At 30.7% G+C, this 24,807-nt stretch overlaps 1 protein-coding gene across 2 annotated transcripts in view; it reads left to right on the forward strand.

Annotated features, from left to right (window-relative positions):
* Positions 1-24,807, forward strand: part of LOC143345880 (uncharacterized) — a 295,421-nt gene that overhangs the window by 86,934 nt on the left and 183,680 nt on the right. For both annotated transcript variants that reach the window (XM_076773446.1, XM_076773444.1), the window contains exons 3-4: positions 11,994-12,143; positions 20,971-21,114. In XM_076773446.1, the coding sequence (XP_076629561.1) occupies positions 11,994-12,143; positions 20,971-21,114 (294 nt within the window). The remainder of the gene's footprint in view (positions 1-11,993; positions 12,144-20,970; positions 21,115-24,807) is intronic.

Genomic DNA, 24,807 nt, shown 5'->3' on the forward strand with positions numbered 1-24,807 from the left:
ACCCACGTGTTTTCCCTATCATTGGATTTTTAACTTTCTACACTTAGCGAGATCCATCCTCTGCGGGAAGCTTCATCCCTAAAAGGAATAACCTAGACCTAACCCAGACCTAAACCTAAACTTAAACATTAAATTAAACGACTGTTCGTTATAGAAGAAATGAAAGAGTCTCATATATCCTAAAAAATAAACTTATTTATAAAACTGAAAAATAGTTTGCAATAAAAAAAAAAACAAAATAAAGTGAAATTACCACACGAAAACTAAAAAATAAAGGTATTTGTTTAAAAAAAATAAAAAATTTTAAACTCTGCACCGACAAATCAATAATAAATTCAAAATGTCCCAGGATAGACGGTTTTAATATCCGTGATTAATTGTTCGAAAGGATCACGTTTTAACTTTTTCGACGTCGCCATAAAAACTCTGAAAGATGATCAGCTAATTACCTATCATTTTTCTCAGAAAATATTATCTTTATGACAAAAATCAATAGGGCATAAAATGTATATCTTGATAAGGTCTACAACTTTTATCTAAAGTATTTTCCAAAATTTCCATTATTTACGGAAGTAAATAAGAAAACTATGATTTTTATGGTTTTTTCATGGTTTCTGCTATATCATACTCGTAATCAGCATTTCAAAATACGTAAGAATCCAGAGTATAAAAAAAATCGGAGGTATGTCCTTTTCGGAAGTACACCCATTTATTTTAAAAGCTATAGCAGCTTTTTCTAAGGTAGCAAAAATGAAACAAAACATGTGAAATCTTCCCGTACCCATGTAAAGTGCGGTTCTAAACGTCCCGACGTCAATGCGTTAACAGAAATAGAAGCGTGCCTACATGTAGCAACAGCTACAGTGTATCGAGGCGAGTATTCTGAGAGTTTGAATAGGAGACGTAACTCATCGTAGATACGCATTGGTTTCACCGTACCTTCGTCTCACCTTCTCTCGTAGCTCGATAAAGGCATCTGAGTCATAGATGTTCATGCTTGAACGTTCGCGAAAACTCAAGATTCCATCGAAAGTGGGTCAATCGAAGAGGTAGCCGACTGCTGGAAAAGCTTCGAGCCTGGTCCATTGTCGCTTCGAGTGGTCGAGCATGCTTGGCGTCGAGAAAATTACCTCTTATACCCATTCCACTGCGTCTTTTTTCGAGACCTTCTTGCCAATTAAAGCTCCAGACTGAGCGTCTCGCTCGAAGCAGTGCTCGATAAGGAAGTTCCCGGTGGCGGTTCCACCTTCCTGCGAAATTTCACGAGCCATTGATACTCTTGGCTTTGATGAGTCTCGTTGTTACATGCTCGACGGGTCATTTTAACATTGCAAGCATCTCGGGAGCTTCTGAATTCCAGTAAACCTGTATCCATCGATTTTTGAACCAGCATTTTTACCAAAAATTCATGTAAATAAATGTGATAATAAATATCATAATTGCTCGGAAAGGAAAACGAGCCAAAGGCAACTAGATTTGTAGTTTTACGCAAGAAATAATAATTTAATATTAAAAAACATTTCGATACAGATTTTGTGTTAAATATTAAATATGGTATTAAATATGGTTTTGTAAAGTTACAGAAAAGTGGACCAAGTAGTATTACTTTAAAAGAGATTAAATTAATTGTAAATGAAATTGAAGATATAAACAAACTATAACATAAATGATCAACGAAATAAATGTAATTGTAAACGTATATTATAAATGAGTATAAAGCTTGAATTAAATTACATGTTAAATCAAAACTAACGTTTAACCATTTTTTTAAGAAATTTTGTAGTGTAAAACTCTATGCGATCAGCTATGTAGATTCACGCAAATGCATTTGCATATCGAGCAAAAAATAAATAACACCGATATTAAACTTACGCCAGTTTGTAGACTAATTTTTTCACATTGCTAGGTTGAAGAATAAAACATCTCAATTAGCACATATCTACAGTAATTATGTATTAGTAGCTAAGTGTATATATTTAAACAAATAACCTTAACTTGAAGATAAATTGTGCCAAGTAATGAATGTAGTATTAGAAAATTTAAAAGAAAATTTAACTTTACCCATAAAAATTTGATCAATAACTTTGTTGTACTGATACATTACAAGCTAAGTGTACACTGTATTACATACGAAAATAAATATCGAATCTGTCAGCGAACCAGTTTGTTTGTTGTATACTATTCAAATACTTTTGTTTTTCAATTCTTGTACTTTTCTTTTTTGGACGACCGATTTATTACTTTATAAAGTCAGCAACACGAGTATTATCATTTTGTTTGGGTTTCCATTCTTTCTGTATTTCATTCGATGTCACTAATAAAATTATACATATATTTTTCATTTTCGAAAAAAATATTTTATTATGATAACATATTTTTGGTACATCTCACTTTTTGTGTATTTTATTGAAATATATAAATGATTCATTTTATAAAATAGTTGTCTTTTATATTTTTTGAGTAAAATTTTGATAAGTACATTATTAATTCTATTAGAATTTTATAAGTTCCTAGTAAAATTTTCGTACGGTTCAAATATTTTTTTTAGAAAACTAAATGTATATTGAAACTTATTCTTAAATTTATGGTTAATCATGTAAAATGTATGTATAACGCGAGATAATTGCAAAAGAGATTGAAATTACTTAAATAAAAGAAACATTTATGTTTAATTGTTAAACTATGATCAGAAAACTGTAAAACGTATTTTTTCGTAAAAAATCAGTTCCAGTAATTTTTCTTGTTTACAATACTTTCCTTTCTTTTAAATTGAGAAGTACATCAAATTTCTCCATATAAACATTATTAAAATATTAATTCCCAGTCAATCATTAAATTGTTTCTATGTTTGAACAAAGGAAAACATATAATTTGCTCAAACTCCCCTACTACAAAAACAATACATAATCATAATTTGACTCCAATAAAATCAGAGAATGTTTTTTCTTCTTTTCTTAATAATTTCTATCTTCTGAATAAAAACTGTCAGAGAATTGTTTCAGAGAGTTTCTCAAGAAAACAGTTTTACTTTTCTGTTTTTAGTTCAAGTTGATTTAATCCTTCAATAAACAAAAATTTAAAACTCATTTAAACTTCGTCTGTAAACATTCCTGTTTGAAGTCCCTTGCTTTTCGCTACTATTAAAATATTCTTTCGAAAAAAGTGAAAGGATCTTTGGAAGAAGTAATTCAAGAATTTAATCTTGAAGATCATCTAAAGAACTTGTTTGTTTTTAATAGTAGAAATTTCAGCTTTATAATAGGTGCAAATGTAGAGAACATATGAAGGTCAAACCTGTTTTTAAAAAATGAAACGGTATCTTTTGTATTCCAGAATTTATTCTGCGTAAAAAAAGAAGTAATATTTATCAGAATTATTTTTTTACAGGGGCTATAGTTTTTCTATAGATATTTATATATTTATTTTCATTTATCTTAAACATGTCATGACGATTGAAAAGTGCATACTGCGAATAAATCGTGAACGTTCTATTCTGTATATTTATAGACAATTAAAATATTTCGCTCTAATTACGATATGTACATACACATGTTAACATGTATTGTCACTTTAATGATATTTGTTCAGTTTAATGTTCTCTCCTTGGTACGGTCGTTTTTAGTCTTTATGTATAAATATAAATTCAAAAGTTAATTAAAATTGTATTAGCACATTGTATAATATACGACACACTCGAAATAGTCAAATATTCAAACACCTGTATATTTGAACAGCCCTAAACACGCGGTAGCGAACGTGTTAAATTGAGGACTCCTTAATTCGTAACACACCGTATATAAAATTTCCTATTATTTCCGACTGCACTGTAGGAAGTCGTTTCCTCTTCAGTGCGCGATCCTTGGGTCGTAATTTTTCTTTAAACCCCAACTGAACGTGGTCGCGACCGCGGAATAAGTTCGAAAGGCCGCGAGGAAGAGCCACCCCGTATATCGCCAACTCAATAAAGCAGGACATAACACTTTGTCTCAGGTATAAGTGCACTTGGTGACTTCCGAAGGGTGCTGGCTAAGGCGGTTTGTTTCACGTAAGAAGGGCTCGCGCATTGAAAGTTGAAAGGCCACCGCGAGGCCAGGAGACCATCGCCCCCGCGAACCAACCGGTCACGGCAAACAACGGCCATACGTATCAAGTTCCAACGGTGTTTCACCGCCTCTGGGAACGAATAAATTCATTCAAGCTGACGCGACGTAACGACGTTATTAGCTGCATCCCCGCGGTAGCCGTAGAAATTGTTTTCCCCCTTTTCGTTTTCGAGCCTCAGCGTTTCGCGAAACGAAGCAGACTCGTTAGAATCGCAAGAACGCGTACGTACTCGAGTTAAACTAAAACAAAATAACGGCTTGGCAATTAGCTAGAACTTTAATTAATAGAATAGTCTTTATCGTTCTACAAGATGTTTCCTTCAACGTGAACATTTAGAAAGTCGTTTCTATCGACAACAGGTACAAGTTGTGAAAAACTTACGAGAATTAAAAGATTGTTCAGTTTGAGGGGGCAAGTATTTTGATAGGCAAGATATTTTGCAGATTTTAAGGTCATCGAAATTTTTTTAAGGGTGTGATATATTTACATATTCAGATCCCTACATAGTAGAAAATAAGCTAATTTTCTAAACAAAAAGTACTCATTCTCAATACTAATATGATATTATTAATTAAATATTATTAATATTATTACACAATAATGTAAATAAAGAGGCAAATGAAAATGCAAATTAAGGTATAGAAAACTATATTTTAACATTTAATTTGTCTATTACTATATACAATTTATGTTGAATCTATGTTTGAACTGTTAGAATTTAAATTAATTATAAATGGTTCAGTTAATAAATCAATATTAAAGCCCAATATTATGGTCCAATTGTGAAAATTTATGTTCCATACCTTGAACAATATGTTCAATGTATTTTCTCCAATTTTCAATCGTAACATGTTCTAATGACTCGTAGAATAAATTTGTTACATCCGTAAATCTAAAGGTTGTATTATTTATTGCAATATAATTTTTAAATTGCGATCAAATTATCTCGATTAAATTTAATGCGTCATGCAAGGGCCCTCTCAGGGGTTGCTACAAAGCGTCCCTGTGCAGCGACGTTCCAGTAGCCATTCATTTGCAGCCGCAGCGTGGATCACGTGAATTTTCTGTTTATATTTTCTGCTAGTTCTCGTTGAACCGGGTACCTACAGTTATTGTTATCAACACTCATATAATAAAATTTGCAACTGGTAAACTAACTGAAGCTAGAAAGATAGAGGTTTTAGCAATTAAAAACGTATAATTTCTTCTGTGCAACATAATCAATAACCTCGCGAATGCTGACCTAAAATTTTATCGAATTAAACGTAACTAAACAAATTTAGAAGAGGAGGAAATGTATATAAAATATATTTATTTTTTGACAAGTTCATACTAAAAATACACCTTTTTTATGTTTCATTCGTCTGTTGCATATTTCATTTCATTTTCTACAATTTTTAAAATTTTTCATTTTATTATATTCACAAATTCATATTTAGTACAAATAAAAGTAAAACCCAGTATTATATGCGAAACCTTAATTTTGTTAAGAGATGCTTTCAATCCCTTTCTATGTTTTTTTGGTGCCAAATTATGAGTGTACAAGTTTCACAATTTTTAAAATTTTTGAGTTTGATTATATTTACTGTTAGGTACTGTTTTCCATTATTTACAAAGTTAATGTTTTCGTGCTATAATTGTTACCTTTTGTTCTGATAACAGTTTCAAACTAACAATAAGAGACAAAATGACAATATAATTTCAGCTTGTAATTAAGACTGAATTTATTTAAATACTGTATATTCACAGACCATTTGTAGAATTAAATTCTGGAACAGTTTCTGCACCCGTACAGATACACACAAGTCATAATGTTAATAACAGACAAATACTGTAGAATTCTCAGTCGACTTATTCAAATTTTACAACTTGTTAGTCAAATTTAATTAATACTCATATTTACACGGTCTCAGATTTACGATTTAAAATTGTTAAGGTTATATCTAATCTTTTGAAGTTACATTTTTATAAATATGTCGACCTTCTATACAGGGTGTTCGGCCATCCCTGGGAAAAATTTTAATGGGAGATTCTAGAAGCCAAAATGAGATGAATATCAAGAATACAAATTTGTTGATGGAGATTTCGTTAAAAAGTTATTAACGTTTAAAGTTCCGTCCGTACTGAATTTTTTTCTCGAAAATGCGCAGGATTTCAGGGATATGTTTATTCACCAAAAACGATTGTAATTGAACCCCGCAACTGAAAATAATTTTTCCAGAACAATTTGAAATTTTTTAATTTAATTTTGTAATAACTTTTTGATGAAGCCTCAGTCAAGAAATTAATATTCTCTGTTAAGGATCACCCATTAAAATTTTTCCTAGGGGTGACCAAACATCCTGTATAATCATGAAATCTACGTGGTAATTGCTTAATATTGACATTCTACACAGAAGTAGCACTTAAAACGAGTAACAGGAAAGACTGTTTATCCATGTGCTGTGTTATATTACTTTTCTTCGGGGACTTCGGAATTTCCTGGAATTGATACCTTCATCAAGTTCATTAATGACATCCCAGTACGAACGTAAATGCGTGCAAACTGTTTCTTTGCTGTAAGCAAACACAAATATACAGGATGTTTCTGATAACGGGAAACGAGTTCTCTTCGTAGCGAAGCCAGTATTGGCAGAGGAAAAAGTTGAACAGCTTAATAAGTATGATTTTCTTTGAAGCGTAACAATGTAAGTAGATCCTTAGGGGAACCGTGTATCTTTAATGCAACAAGTCGATTCTCCTCATTATTCTACGAATAAATTTACTGCCGCAAGGTTTACGAAAACTGGATCTTTCAGAGTGAATTGTAACGAATCAAATGTTACATGAAACCATCAATGAAAATTTTGTGTATCACATAATGAAGTTGTAAACTCAGTAAGTTATATTATTTTGGGTAATTATAATGGGTAATTATTTGGGTAATAAATGAAGAGATTTAGCTCTGATGACATTTACTTTTGTATATATTATCAAGAACAGTCTCCTGAATAATATTCGAGCAGTTGTAGCCATTGATGATTCTTCGTTAAAAAAAATATTAATAAACATACTTTCGAAGATAAGATACTTATTAAAATTTCGAAGCAGTTTTTCTGTAATTTCTAGTGAATGAATATTAATCCAAAAAAGTAATACATTAATATAGTGTAAAAAGAACAAAAAGAGTGACTAAGGATTCCTTTTTCCTTTTTGTTTGCTATAAAGAACTCAAAATTAGGGTTAAAACTTTTAATAAATATTTCTAAACTATGCTACTGTTGAATCCAGTATCCAATATTACAAAAACAATAGTTTTATATACAAATAAATTGAAAACATTTTATAATATTCGTCAAATTTAAATACTTCGGGAATGTCCATTAAAACTGAAAATTTTGTTTTACTTTTCTAAATTTATAACTTATAAAACATTGTATTATGTTAACGTGTCATTAGAAAATGATCAATTATCTAAAAGTTGTAAATGTAATAATAAAATCCTTAAATTATACTCTTAGAAGTGGCCAATAATATTATTAGAGCAATGTACATTTAATATATATTTACAATTTATGGATTTTTACGAGGACTTCTGTGCAATAACTACTAGCCGTACGCGGAATACGTAACTAATGATCAGTATGCAGAATGTGCAGTTTTGTCAAACTCTGTATGCAGGAAAACGTTTTGCATTTTGAGTGGTTGAGATAATCATCTTATTTATGATTCAATTATACAGTTTATCGAAATTCGTACCGAATTGCGGCTTCAATTTCTTCATATTATATATACAAGTTATCTTTTTTATTATATAACACTTGACCTTTTTCAATAGATTACAATCTTAAGTTCTTTATTACAATTGCACTAATTGGATTAATAGAATTATTAATGCTTAGAAATGATCTACTTTAGTAATTCTCAAGCATTTATAATTCTGGAATTTTTTTCGTTGCACAATATATTTGCGGAACACTTGCATTTCTTATTTGTTTTTCTAAAGCAAAAACGTTTATTTAATATTGAAATGTACCTTATTTTTGAAAACAAAGTTGAAATAAAATTACTAAATTCTTCTTACTAAAAACGGTATACATATAAAATGTTATGGACTTAATTACGTGAAACTAACAGACATCAAGAGTAAATTAAATGTAATCGAAAGCAAGTGGAAAAGTGAAAGTAATTATTATGTATTACACAGAGAGCAAAATAATTTTGAAATGAGGTTAAAAATATGCAAAATTTTGTTCAAATAATAGGTATTTAATAAAATCATAGTAGATCACTTTACACTTGATGTTTGTTCGGTTGAACAATTAAATTCCTAATTGTCTAAATTTCTATCTGGATACAAATTTTACACATTCATAATTAAAAAGATGTAGTATTACAAGAAAATAAAATGACAGCGACAAATAAATAATTTTACCTTACGAAGATTGATTATGACGTCTGATCAAACGTGCGTTACCTGTGAAGGTCATTTTTCTCCACAGAATACAAAGTTACAACGACAGTAAAGTATCAGCGTAATCAATATAGTCGTTCCTTTCGCCTAAGAAGAAAAGTGATTGATTAAAACTATATCATGAAAGAAAAAAAAAGAAAAATGGATGTCGAAACTGAAAGCGCAAACTTACTTTAGGAAATTGGACAGAAGAGAGTTGGGAAAGAAAAAAGAAGGCGAGGAAGAACTAAAACATGATATGGCTATCTTGTCTCGTTAAGCAAGAAGATCAATCATATTGATTAAGTTGGCATTTTATTTTTATTATAACCTTGTATATAGTTATTACTTTTACTGCAACTTTATACGTAGTTATTTTACAACTTTTACTCTTCCAGTATATTTAATTGATGTGAAAAGTGTCAGACAAATTTAATTACTTTTAATGTTTATTACGAATAATGACTATTCGTTTCACGTAAGATTAAGTTCATGTCATCTATTTTGTTGTTGTTTTATAACAATATTTCTAAACTTTTCCTTCCTTATACAGGGTGTTCAGCCACCCCTGGGAAAAATTTTAATGGAGGATTCTAGAGGCCAAAATAAGACGAAAATCAAGAATACCAATTTGTTGATGGAGACTTCGTTGAAAAGTTATTAACAATTAAATTCAAAAATTTCAAATCGTTCTGGAAAAATTATTTTCAGTTGCAAGGCTCAATTGCAATCATTTTTGGTGAATAGGCATACCCCCGAAATCTTGCGCATTTTCGAGAAAAAATTCAGTACGAGCGGAACTTTAAACGTTAATAACTTTTTAACGAAACCTCCATCAACAAATTGGTATTCTTGAGTTTCGTCTTATTTTGGCCTTTAGAATCCCCCATTAAAATTTTTCCCAGGGGTGGCCGAACACCCTGCATAATCGTTCAGAGTTTGTTACCAAGTACCCTGACCGATCCTCCTTTAAGAGGGGGAAACACGCCAAGAAGAAACACATGACCTGCTTCAGGCATTTATTTATTTATATTTTTCTGGCAATTATAATCGCAAGTATGCTCGCTTCTTGCATACAACATTTCAGTTAATATTCTGACACGAATAGTAAGATTTTTACCGAGTAGCACAATGACTTTGTGCAAAGTCTCCGATAGGGTCTGCAACCGGTAATTCCCGTTGGAATTTTATCGAATGTGTAGCTGGTGCGTCGACCTCGCGCAAGAACAGGTGAAAATTCGTGGAATGTCGCAACCGTAGCTCCAACAGGAATCGCGATGCGAGGACACAACGATCGCGACCACAAAAACGCATTATCGGCAGCTGGAAGGGACGCCCGATTCGGTTAGGTTCGTTGAAACCTCACCAACACCGCAGGCTGTAACGAGTTGATGTAGGTTTTATCGAGACGAAGACGACGTCGCAAAAAGCGTCTCTGTTTGCCTGAGTCTCTTGCGATCTCACTGGACGCGTCATGTGCACGTGCTGGGACGAAAATTATCGCGATGGACATCGCTGATGCAATTTCAAGACCATGCATTTTTGGTAATACTTCGAGAGATTCGTCAAGTTCTTTGTGCGATCGAAGAAAGATTTATATCGTTTCGTTGCAAAAACATTTTTATTCCGATCTACGATTTTATTTCAATAAATAAAGTACCACTCAATCCTTTCATTGCGTAGAATTATTAAAATATTACTCTTATCTCTTTCTAGATTTACTATTAATGTGTCCGAAATAAACTGAATTTTAGCAAAAAATTGCAAAGTAATTTTTTAAATTAAAATTTGAAGATGGATATTAATGTTATCAAGCATCGATTTTGTTTGAAATGGCAAAAATTATGAATTGTTATTAAGAATTGTTTGAAATGACTTTTTTATACATCTAAAAAAAGTAGGTCGAGCTTTAAAATTGACTTGAAATACTACATTTGAGAGACATTTTCCTGACTTTATAAATTCAACACTAAAAAAGATCAAAACTGTTAAAATTCAAGAGTCCTGTTCAGATATATTTTCTTTAACATCTAAACTTGAGAATTGATTTTTGTAATGTTGAGCCGTTCATAATCTCGCGGCAATAAGCACGCGGCCAAAGTAGCGACATCTATAATAAGGTTGAAGATCGTGCGGGGATTCCCGTGGCTTCTGTTCGAGGCGAGTCGAGTCGTTTGTTCGAGCCGCAGGGTTGGCATTACTGCAATTTATTTTATGTTAAACTATGTAATATCTAAAGAATAATTAAAGTGGTTATGTTTATTATTTAAATATTGTCTATATATATTTATTTAATCAGTTCCTATGCAAGGGGATTTGATATTTTTCAACAGAAACGAAAACAGAAAGAAACAATATTATTGCAACGTTGACCTGTTTACTGTCCTGTGTTGAATTTCATACGCAGTAAGCTCGATACAAAAATCAATCTTCGCAGTATAAACTCTCACTTCCTGTATGCGTGGCCATGGGTTTTAGAAACCATGTGTTTATTAGGGATTGAGATAAGAGTTGATCGCGAACAGCAACGAATTTTTCATCTCTTCGGTGGATGTATCGATGAGACTAGTTAGCACAGAGACCTCGTGGAAAGAACAAGTAAAGATATACCTTTCATTTACAACAGACAATATACTATATAATTATTCAGTGAATGGAATTATTCTCCCATAACCTCATAGTTCCTAATATCCCGTGTTTGAGAATACATTCTACAAAATTTTCGAAATACATTCTTGCGAATAAAAAAATCATATTTTCATATTCATAAAAGCACTTGCTTTATTTGAATTTCTACCTTGCATTTCGCATGTTATTATGTTAAAAACATAAAATTAAAACGAATTGAGGTACTTTAATCAAATAAATTACGACAAAATTGAGTGGACAAGTAATGGAAATAATTATTAATGAAGTTTTATCGTACATAGATTCTGTTTCATAGTAGTTCTGTTTCTAGCCATCTCCTCTCAGATGTACAATACATACGCATATTTAATTAATATTTCCTTTTTTTGTTTAAATAAAAACGTGATCAAGGTGCCTTGTAACGTGTTCGTCCTAACAAATATTATTTCGAAATTTTCGTTCATTTAAATAATACCTTTCTTATAAGACAGGGAATTGATTTTAGTCTTATTTCAGATTGTAAATTCACACCCTAAACTATTTACATATTTACAACTTGTGCAATTCCTAATTTTCTTATAATAAATATTTCTGTAATTTTTTAAAAATTAAAAATTTTTTTTAACTGCATGAGAATTATGAGTCCTATGGATGAAATGGCAGTTGTGTAAAATTTGTGATCACCATTGCGCATATTTTTTTGACAAAGTACTTCAGTAATGAAGCTGTGTCGTTAAAAGTTGTAACTCGAAGATGTAATTACATTTTATGTGATGGTAAAAATAGGAGCGGAGCAGCTAATTTATTAAAAACTTCTTTCTTCTTTCAGATGAGTTCAGGAGTAAGGTTGCCTGTGAAAATGATGTTATCAATCTTCTCTGTCATCCAGGACAGAGGGTTGCCATTTTCAGTGCATCATTTGGCAGAACGGAGCACGAATCACTTCAATGTCCTCAACCACGTGGTGTGAAAGAAGAAAGTGAGTAATATTTATAATATTTATATTTCTAACTTCTTTGATCAGCTTCGCTTTCCTTAGGATGAATAATGAAATAAAGAAACCAAAGAATGTAGATTCTTTAATCCCATTTTTAAATTAAATACGGTAGAACTTCTAATAGGCAAATCCAATTGTTTGGTTAAAAGAATTTTCACATAATAGTACACTTGCTTTAATTATATTTAAGATTAAACAAACATAATATCCTTAAAAATGGAGAAATAATACAAACAGATTTTCTTAAATATGTATGATTCTGATACTAATTGCAAGAATGCTTAAAAGATTCTTAATAAAAACAGTTCCTGATACAATGTGATTTCTTTAAATATTTTTGTAACATTCTTGTAACATTTAATTTGTTCTATAATGTATGAATGCTTTGAGAAGAAAAGAGGTACTCTATGACATGTTTTCTTTGGATAATAAAAAATAATAGAGGTTCTACTGTATTACTTTCATAAGACAAGATATATTATATTTTTAGAATATTATCTTTCTTGTTAGTAAAAAAGAGTATAGTATTACTGTGTATTATTAAAATAATATTACATTGAAGAGTAGTGTTTCTTCAAAACAGTATTACTTCATATTTCTGTAATTTTTTCACTCTACATTTGGAAAATAATAACAAGTAGTAATTAATGGACATGTTGAGTTAAACCAATTCTGTTGTAAATAAACAATGTGAGCAGTATTCATATAAATTTAAATTCCATTAGCCGACTGTACTTGATTATTGATTAATTTGAAATTTATTTTCTTTAATTGTTTAGTATTTATGTAACAATAAAATTGAGACTTCTTTTTTGTAATAGCAAGAACAATTCAGAAAACGTAAATTTATTTGTCGACGTTTCGGTCTTCTGCAGGACAATGTATAAAAATTTACAGAACTAAAATAAATAAAAGCAAACAATTTTATATGGGAAATAATGCTGAGAAATTACGTGCAAATAGTAGGGAACTTACTGTGAAAAATTTTATTTGGGACGCGTATTCTTTTTCCCTTCTTATTCTAAAGTTTGAAGTGTTAAAACTTTTAAATGAAATTACATAATATAATTACATATAATATATTTAAGAATAATTGAATATGTGTAAGAAAGAATGAATTATTTACAATAGTATATGTTCTTTCACACATATGTTCAGAACTCATTACAAGGAAAGGAAATGTTGATATATTAGTAAAAAATAGGTTAATAACTAGCTATAGATAGAAAAATTAGTAAAAAAGATATGGACTAATAATATTGCGATCAATATTAATTTCTGTATTTAATTGTGGCAAATGAAAAGAATCGAAAAGAATAAACCCTTCTGTTTATCTAAAAACTAAATTATAAATGATTGTTCCTTTACTATATGTTAATTGAAAACTACATAGATAGAACGAAAGATTTTTTAACACATAGATTTATTTATTTGTCGACAAAAAATTACTTTGACTAGATTTTCTGAATAACTCTCACGACCAAACTCATTACTTTAATTTGTTAATAAAATGTTTATTGCTGAATGAGTTTTTACGAGCAAAAGTTAATCTTGATCGCTTATTGCTAATAAATTTTAGTTTTATAACCTGGATAATAAATTTGTTAGTCATATTCGTTGAATTGTTTCTATGAGTCGAAAATAAAAAATATATTTGATGTATACTTAAATTTCAACGTTCAGTGAGTATACTGTAACTTTTATATTGTAGGCAGACTTAGGGACCGTGTTGGGAGTATAGTTCCCTTGCTAATTTCATTAAATATTATTCTAGAGATGACGAAGCTTTCACGGAAGGTAATAGTCGAAAAGATATTTGGAAGTTAGTTTGATCATTAAATGTTTATGCTCGCGTAAACATTCATGAGCGCGCTGTTAAAGAAAGTGTATATAGGGTATAGAGTTTAATGTCAGCTTATGAATCTCAAGAAGCAACTCTATTTAGTACACGCTTTGAAATAACGCCGTAACAATTTAGCTTTAATAGTATGTCATAGATCTTACTTTACAGTTTAACAAAACTTGAACACTCAACGTTTGAAATATTGATCGTGTATTAAGTTTCATTATTTTAGTGTAGTTACTACAACTTACTATATTATACGATCAAATGTTGAATTATTATTAAATAGTTTTTTGTTGAGAAAAAAATTATTAAATAATTGAAAAAAAATATTTAAAATTAGATATTAGCGTTGAGAAGTGTTTTTTAAAGTTTGGTATGACATCAACATTATAATATTGCACAAAGAGTGTAATAAGATTGCAAAATAAATTTCAGAAAATTTCAACTCCAATGTATTTTGTTACAAATGAGAAATTCAAATTTTTGCTTGAACATAACTATTAATGCACATATACGCACATCTACAATTTTGTGTATAAAATATTAAACATTGCGTGAACTTGCCTTGAAGATTTTTTAGGATTGTTTTATGAAACAAAAGATTACATATTCAGATTTCTGAATAAGCACCTTTGAATCTATTACAAACTGTTCGGAACTGAGAGTTAAAATATTGTCAAATGCCATGATTAGGTATGAAACGGCACAGTATTGATTATAAAATGGATATAAAATACCTGAAGAAAGAATACAAAAGTACAGCTATATAATGTGTTACTTAAAAAATATAACTTTATAGAAATTTTGAAAGATATTCAAGAAGTTAAGTTCGGTTGTTAGAATTATAAACTTTAGGGTATCAACAATTAGGAATTCGAGTTTGAAGGGTGTGCTGAGCATTTCTCTTAATTTTGTTTTTAAGACTGCTCCAAATTTTATATATTCTATTGATAATTCTATCAAAAAGATATTGTACCAAGCATTTCTAATAAAAATTCTAGTCAAAAACTAAACTATTCTAAAAATATTTAGAATATTCCTTTTTTGCATAATCCTTTTTCTTAGATTCAATTTTGTAATGGTTACACCATGAAGAGGAAGGATCGTGTGCACAAAGTCACTTTTACATTCTACATTCTTATCAATCGATTTGAATTGCTGAAATTTGTGGCATCTCTTTACGACACCAAGGCTATGGGTCGGGTCACCATCAACCCCTTCGTGATATTTGAACGGTTTTCTCGTGTAGACATCACCCTCGAGAACAATGAAATTGTTCAGACCATTGGTCACGTATCAGTCTGTAAAAGGATCTCACACGACCTGCTGGTTTTAGTTACCTTTATCTTCTTTTCATTACAAATATTTCAGATTAGACGGTTCCCAAATTTTCAAGTTGAAAGTGTGCTCGAAGAAAGGAATTACAAATATCCTTTCTGCTCGCAGAATGAAAAATTCAATGCGTTTCTAGTGGTTCCCAGCGAAACGCTGACAAACGAACGAAGTATTTGCTTGATGGAAAAAAGGACGAGCAATGTAAGCCGTAAATCGACTCCACGTTCGGATGATAAAGATTCCATTTTGGTTGTGTCGTTTCGGAGCTCTTACACAATATTTTACAAGATCTAGTTCCTCGGATTCGTGACATAATGTTACAAGAAGAATTTTCGTTTATGGGATCTTTACTAATATATTTGTAAGGTTTTTCTGAGTAAACCAAGACCAAACACGACATAACTTGGATCATATTTGCATATTTAAAGAGTGACAATAACTCATTTTTTTGGCACTTGTGACACACGATCTGATACTCTATTAGAAGTAGATTAAAAACAAATTATATCGTGTTTGGTCTTACTTTAATCGGAAAACTCTTACAAATACATTGGTAAAAATTTCATTGAAAAGGAAACAAAAATAAAAAAGATTTGTTGAACGTCGTAGACGAGCGTTTGGTCAGTGTATCGCGGATACACTGTTCGATTACAAGACGTAACCGAATCGCGTTGAGACTACGTGAATTCTACAGTTAGTATACTAAAGGAGCGCTTTTCTAGGTTCTCTATGGTTTCGATGTTGGAACGAACTGTTTGCGATGACAATTTTTACTTAGCATTAGATATTTTAAATGGTGGAAAAACTTGGGAGGATACAATTCTATAATTGGTGCGTGGGAAAGTCGTGGGATGGTTTTTTTAGAGAAGAAAATGGAATGAAAGTGGAAGGACGATCGGGACTAAGAGGTGGTCTTGGAAAGAGAAAGTCGAGGTCGATGCAAGGGATGACGGTGTTTAGGTTATAAAATCATGCTGCTATTTTCTAAATTTGGGAAGGTCTTTGCCGGACAAATGTCGCTATAGGGTTTTTTTTGCGCTGGGGTCGATATTACTATGGCCTTGAGGCTGGAATACGTTGCAACGCAACAAGATTCATCTTTGCAATATGTTGTGATATTTAGCTTCGTGTATGTCAAGGGGAATCTCCTCTTATTGTCAGTAGTCGAGATGACTATCGTTCACTTATCTAATCGAAAATAACTTGTAGTTATCCAAGAATTGCTGTATTTCATTCTACATTTGAAATTTTTAATTTTATTCTGCGAGGTATTAATTTTGTATTCGTTATTCGAAATTCGTATAAAAATAAGAATTTTATCCAGCCCTCTGAAAAGAAAATATCTACTTAGAGCTCTTATTAAATTGAAAAGTTGAATTGCTATCTGTCCGTTGAGAAATATTTTATTTTATAATTGTAAATTTAATTTATTCCACCCAGTGGTTTATTTTTTATTCGTTCTTCTGAATTTCTATTCAAAGAAGAATGTTGTCTATTTCTGAGCAAAGAAGACATCTCCTTAGGGCTCTTATTGAGACAGCTTCCAAAATTAATGTTTCGAACAATCATTGTCATTATTCGTATACAGGGTGTTCGGCTACCTCTGGGAAAATTTTTGCGAGATTCTAGAGGTCAAAATAAGACGAAAATCAAGAATATCAATTTGTTGATTGAGGCTTTGTTAAAAAGTTATTAAAAAATTAAATTAAAAAATTTTAAATCATTCTGAAAAAATTATTTTTGGTTGCGGTGGTCAATTGCAATCATTTTTGGTCAATACACATACCCTCGAAATCCTACCCCACTTTCGAGAAAAAAATTCAGGGCGGAATTTTAAACGTTAATAACTTTTTAACGAAGTCTCCATCAACAAATTGGTATTCTTGATTTTTGTCCTATTTTGGCCTCTAGAATCTCCCATTAAAATTTTTCCCAGGGGTGGCCGTACACCCTGTATAATACAGTCGAAGAATAATTTTCGTTTTTAAAAAAACTTGACAGTACATATGTAGTAAATAATGCAGTCAAATGGAAATTTTTTTTTAAACAAATTTAATTTTCAATTTATGTAAGTAGAATGTCGTTTAATAGAAATTGAGAAACTGGTTCCACAATTTGAACTGCCGATATTTTAAATTTGTCCATAATACTGTATATATGAAACATTAAGTTTGATATTCGATTGCAACGAGTTTTGTTTGAAGTAAATGTTTATACAGGAAACACAGTTTTGTTCCACAATATTTGTTCTTTTTAAAAACGAGACCATTTCGATAAAAAATTCATTGATTCTTTTAAAAGCATGAAATAACAATTTACAAACTGTTTTGTTTGATAGAATGATGTATTTTATGTTCGAAAAATAGCTGAAGAACCCTCAAAACGTAACGTAACATGAAACAATATCGAAAAATCAAATGAATGACATTCATGTACGTACAGTGATTTCTCGTTAACATTCGTTAGGTCGAATCCGTGATGCGAACGTTATTGAGAAAGGTATTTTTCTGCGAATTACTAACTGTTATCTGTGTTAAACTTGCTCGCATTGTAAGCAAAAGTGAAAAACACTGAGAATGAATGAAATAGAGAGAAACGTTCAAGATTTGTTTATTCTAAACATTTTTAAATTGTGCAGAAATTAAAGTACATATACGTAGCTTTTTAACAAATTGTATAATTTTTATATGATAACTCAACCTAAAGATAGTGAAGGCTGGTTTGTTAATAACGTTAGACCGTTCAATATATTCAGTAACAATTATCAATCTATTCTTTTGTATCGCATTTATAATTGTTTTGCATATTTTTAGTGCCTACAACATCTGGTTTCTATGTATTTCTTTTTCCTGATTTTTAAATCTCGTTTACCACGTTTTAAAGAATGTACGGTTAGTCTTATGTATAAACATTTAATGACCAGGCTTGTAACATTCACCTCGCCGACGCAGTTTCAAAAATTGGTGGAGATGACTCCATGAACAGTATCGAGGGAAAAAGTAGAGTATTAGCAGGGGACAACTGTATTGCTGTGGATTTAAACTTCACGTATAGAAGCGATTCTAAAGATCTATTGCCTTAAATATCTATATTCTTGTCAGTGACTTCAGTCATTGACGTCAGTGACAAATACATTGATAAAAGTTTCATTTAAAAAAAAACCAAAAATAAAATAGTTTCATCTTTGTATTATGTACTATATGTATGTATTGTTCCACCGATATTCGACCTAGATCAGGTTACATTACACGATCTGCTCGACGTTGAGCTTCTTCGGTGTGTCAAAGGAAGTTCCCCTCTTAGTAGTAGGGATGACTTGTTCATTTATCAAAGAATTTTAAAAAATTTTTAAATCGTTTTATGGAGACTCCATTTAGAACGAATCATTCATCAATTTTTCAGACTCGAATAAAGTAGTTCCCTTTGTAGTTGACTGGTTGCTTTAATTATTTCAAAACCTTTCTCGTTCGAACGTGGCAGCGAGGAACGTTTAGCAGTCGTTTCTCGAGTGGTATCCTATAATATTATCGCTCACGATATCGTTTCAATCTGCATGTTCCTTCATGCTGCGACACACTGGCTGGTTCTGCCGTGTCGTTTGCACAAAGGAACATGCTGTCAGGATGGTGTGCTAAAGTGGCTCCTTAGTCTAGCTCATTTTGATCAATGTACGAAGATTAATGAAATCGTGGTTTAACGCATTGGGGTTTAGTAGAAATGTATGAACACCCTCGAGGATTCTAAAGTAACATTGAATGGATTAGTTTGAATTGTATTTTGACGATTTGAATGAATCTGTTTTATATTAGAAGCCTGTAGTAACTTGTAACGTAAGAAAAATTCATGTATTTTTAAAACATACGCGTTAATAGTTTTTGTATGATATTCTCTGGTTTATTACGTTTGGTTGAACTCGTTTATTCGTAGCAACAATTTACGTTTGTAAATTTTTCAAAGAAATAGTTATAATCAACAGACTGCATTATACAGGATGTCCAATTTTAATCTATAAATGCAAATCAATCTGTAAATTACTCATTGTGTAACAAAGTAGTTCAGACGAAAATTCATTGGTTTCGCGGAAAATGTAATTCAATGTAATTAGTTATTTTTGTAGATATATTTATTTTTCTATAAACGATAAAAATTGAGTAATTTCCAGGGGGTGGGGGGCATAATTTCGTGTAATTAGTCTATTTTGTAGATGGACGCGTAGAGATTATACGAAGGTAAACATTGGTTTTTAAAATAAAAACATATTTTTTAAAGGACTAGTCTATTTAACTCGTTTTCTACAAAAGAGTACTATGCAATTTCTGACGAAAAGTCATTACTTCAGAAGATATTTTAATTAAGAACACCCATGTGTACCTATTATTTGTAAATTGACATTAGACATTGTTTTTACAAGAGAAATTACTATTTACACATTTGACTAAACTTAGTCGATGAATTAGATCATGAACAACTTTTAATCTTATAGTTAGTCGAACTTTTATAGAAATAGCAAATTGAGATTGTTGTTTATTTACATCATTTTTTAATTGTTCGTTATAAATGGCTTAGAACTTTTTGTAAGAAATAGCGAGTTGAATAAGTTAGTCTATTGAAAAATATGCTTTTATTTAAAAAACCAATGTTGACCTTTATATGACCTCCACGACTCCATGTACAAAATAGACTAATTAAACAAAACTTGTGTCAGTACCATTTTCTTATATAATGGGTGATTTACAAGTAATTCATGAATTAAAATTGAACATTATGTGTTTCGTAATTTAGAAAAAAGGTATTACTGAAAAACTTAATGGTTTCTCCGTTTATTCTGTTTCTTTAAAATATGTGTTTCTATTTTGTATTTTCTTTTCAGTTGTATTTTGACATACACCTGTGTGCAATAAAGAAATATTACTTATTATTGTTATTATAATTATAATAATATAAATTATATAATGTTATATTAACAAAGACATGAGTGACAGATAATTTTAAAGAGTAAGTACAGTACTATGCAAGTTGAATGTAACAGATTTCCCTGAAAGTATGTGTAACTGAAGTTCAAATTTTTAAGTAAAAATTTGTTCAGTCAATATTTATGAATAAGTATTCGTATATTTACGTTTAAATTATATTTCACAAATGTAAGGTAAACAATCTATATTGTATAAAGTATGAAAGGTACATAAAATACATAATCTTGTCGAATAAATTATTCGGATTAGATCACTTTATTTGAAGTTTAAGATAATAAAAAGAAAAAATATAAAAAATAGGAAGGGAACGAAGGACGTACGTAATTATAAAGTACGCACGTGTCCACGAAACGCGTGCAAATGTTAAAATAAAATTATGGAACAAGCTTTCGATTAATTGTGTACAAAATGAAACGAAACGGTTCTTCGCGGTCATTTATGAATGTTCTGTCCAGAATTGGCGTCAAATGTTGGGTTATAAGTCACGGATTGATGAAGTTGGCATATCCATTTCACGTTGTAAAGTAAACTCTTTGACCGGGTATTCAGTTTTTCATTTGACGAATGATCTCTGCAATTTCTGGCAAATTGAAAATCCATTTTTAGCGAAGCATCGTACGGACACGCTGAATAAATCAATTTTGCCTGGTTACAGCCTGCATGGCGTCACATGCGACGGAAACTGTGATGGATTTGTGCCACGGAAAGCGACGTTGCTCCGTAGTGGCAAACAGTTCGACGTTCGGTGAACCCTGCAGCATAGATACCAGAACTTACTTGAGGATCGTCTACACCTGTGGTGAGTTTAAATTCTCTTCATATCCGCACATATTGTTATAACGGTCGTCTTGATGAAACATTCAATTAAATGTACACTCTGCGACAAAACAGTAGAATATCCCTGATCCATTTTCTTATCCATTTTCTTCTTTCGGAAAACTAATAATACGTAGAAGGGTGTTTCTAAGTAAAATAATAAATGCAAATATATTGCTCTTCAAACACACAATATATCATCACAATGTTGAATCGTTGATCGCAATGCTTTCTTTTACAAAGTACGTGTAAAAAATCGGATGATAATATCGTTGTCTACTAAGTAATAGTTATTTATTAAGTCGTTATTTATTTATACAATAGGCAATTCGATTATGTATTGTATTTTCCAACAAAAATTTTGCAACAATAATACATTTAAAATGATAATATTTTTAGCATTATACATATTTAGTTTAATATTTTTTTATTTTTATTATGAAATAAAATTTTTGAAAAGAAATTCTATTCATTTAATGTTGTTTATTATTTTATTAAATTATGATTTTTTTATTAACATACGTAATATGTTCACGCAATTTTTTCAGAAACTGTGTTTGTGTATGTAAAAAATGGTTGTGACAAAATGATAGGACACGTGTGAAAGAAATAGAGTTTTCATTTATTTTTAATAATGTGTACAGTTTCCTTTCATTTTTATAGCTTCTAGAATCCTTTTATATATAGTATTTTTAAATATTTACATGAAAGTAAATTCGTAAATTGAATATTTCTATTCTTACAAACTGGTGAAATACCCTTTGGAGCCAGTGAAGCATGAAAGACAATATTTAAAAAACGATAGGAGCTGTACTAAAGATGAGCATGCTAATTTCGGAGCGATGTTCATTTTAAGAATCATTATTATAATTGTCTCATTTTCAATTATACTAAAATCTAGGGACTTCACCAGCCATGATATGACACTTTTGTTACTTTTTTCGAAATAATTTTTAGCCACGTTGCATTATTTCTTCATAAATTGGTTTTATAGTCATTATTTCTTAATTTAGCATCCGTGAAATGAATGTTTGTTTTCCCTCTTTACCCTATTGGGGTCAAATTAATCTTCCTAAATCATGATTCCACCTCCTCTCCTTTGGCGTTCCATTTAAAATATTGGTTCCTTTTTGAGGTCGTGGAAAACATTACTAATTTTGGTTCACCGAGCGTAAATCTTTGCTCGTTCGTAAACAGTATATACACGCCATTCGATTCTGGGTGTGCTTCTTCGTTAACAGTAATTTTTGGCGAAATTCTTTGCATTTTACGTAGTCATATTGAAAAATACTGCTGGTATCCTAATAAAATTCACAGTATGAGGTCGACCGTTGTTTATTTTTCTATCATAGTGTTTAGGATCCTTTAGAAAGTGTCTGATCTATTAATTTTGAAATTTTAGATAGATTCAAACCTTTTTTCTTTATTATACATTATTATTGTTATCATTAAAAACTATGAAGACGTTAATAATGGTTTAAATATTACTCAAACAAGAAACATTCCAGTATTGACATCTATGCCACTACTGTTTTGTCATTTTGTCACACTTGGTTTTTATATAAATAAATTTTTGCAAAACAACATAAATAGTGGCTGTTTCTTACTGCACAGTCTTTCTACATATTATTAATTTTTAGAAAAAAGGAAAATTTCAAGAGTGTCCTATCATGTTGTCGTAGAGTGCCAAAAATTTATTTCTTCGTAGACGTTACAGGCTCTTGTGTGTTTTCTTCAATAAAATTTTTTGTGTATTATATTTTTATAAATAATTAAATTTAATAAGCGAATAAGAAACGCACAATTAGTTTTATAACTTTAATATTGAAATTTCGTTATACGAGATTTTTCTTTAAATTAAAAATATTATCAAGATGAGATTTTATTAAGAGGACGCACAAAAACAGATAAAACGTACAAATATAAAGAAATTTATCTTTTCCTGAAGTGTTGGAAGAATGACAGATTTTTGTTTTTCAAGGCGCTGTTGTACACAACTACTTTATTTAATACTTCGTCCATTTATATTTGTTTAATATTTATTTGGGTAACTATCATTGTTAAAAACGAAACGTGTGTTATAATTCACAAAAAGAAAATGCGTAGGAAACACGTTTTAATTTGCTTATTTTTACTGATATAAAATTATTGATTCCGAAAATCGTGACAGAAAAATGAATTTAAATGAGAGAAAATTCACAGTACAATATTGTACAATTCTCTTGTCGGTATTAATTAATGCGACATCCGACAAGATACTTCAAGATCCCAAAATCTCCGTCTAATATAAATTGGTTACATTTAATATTACAAATGTTCCTTATTAGTTATCGTTAAGTTTTTAGAACAGATTATAACTTTGCTATAATAAAGCCGAACAAACACGTTGGAAGAAATATTCTTGACTTAATACCAAATTCTAATATTGGAAATTTGTGTTTGTCCAGTGGGTTATTGTTTACAAACGTGGAATTGGTTCCCCGACTCGATAACGTGTTTTATTCGCAATCACTGAAAAAATTCGGGTCATATTTGGATATATTTTTCGAGTGATCAGTGCTGTGGAACATCTGTTTCCACGAAATGTTGTCCTATCTCCGAATCTCGTATGAAACCGTCCACACGGGAAAAATATTTGCAGCTACATAATAAATCATGACATATTTTTAATTCGGTAGTGAAAACAAGCTCACGAAGGAAACATTCAATTCAATTTTAGCCGCGAACTAGAAAGAGATGTACACTGTGTCACGCATGCGAACAATTTTAAAGGGCAACAATCATTCATTAATTTTTTTCAACATTAGATTTACGAATTTGACGGGTTCCAGTTTCCGTACTTAAAGGTACAGAACTTATAAATATTATTCATTAGCAATTTACGTTGGATTTGATTAATATAATAATGTATCTTAATTTTAAGAAACAATTTTTCTTAGATCTGCAACTGATAAATGACGAGTCTTCCTGTTTTGTCCAATTGTTGTTTTCTTAGTCCACTTTTTAATACATTTACTAAATGCTCTTGTTCAAGAAATTGTTTTTCTTTTTATAATAAGCAGGTCGTTTTGGGGTGTCCAACCGTCAAGAAACTTTGAATATTTTACATCAATTATCGTTTTTTGTTTTCAAATTATTGATAAATTTTTGCCTCGTATTATACTAAAATACATTTCAAAAGAATATAATATGATATTGCGATTGAAGTCATATTTCAAATTATAATTGATGCTTCTAAATGAATCGCCAAATATTTTTGTTCAACTATACAGGGTATTCGGCCACCCCTGGAAAAAATTTTAATGGGAGATTCTAGAGGTCAAAATAAGACGAAAATCAAGAATACCAATTTGTTGATTGAGGCTGTGTTAAAAAGTTATTAACGTTTAAAGTTCCGCCTGTAGAACGGCAATTTGCGAACAGCTGCGTGCGCGTGACAGTGGTTCTTATTCAGCATGAGAAACTCTACTTACTGACGTATCGACAGTTTTACAGTTTTGTGAATGAGAACCACTATCACGCGTACGCAGCTGTTCGCAGATTGCCGTTCTATAGGCGGAAGTTTAAACGTTAATAACTTTTTAACGAAGCCTCGACCAACAAATTGGTATTCTTGATTTTCGTCTTATTTTGACCTCCAGAATCTCCCATTAAAATTTTTCCCAGGGATGGCCAA

This window comes from Colletes latitarsis, chromosome 9 (genome assembly GCF_051014445.1).
Source record: "Colletes latitarsis isolate SP2378_abdomen chromosome 9, iyColLati1, whole genome shotgun sequence".
Lineage (NCBI taxonomy): Eukaryota > Metazoa > Arthropoda > Insecta > Hymenoptera > Colletidae > Colletes > Colletes latitarsis.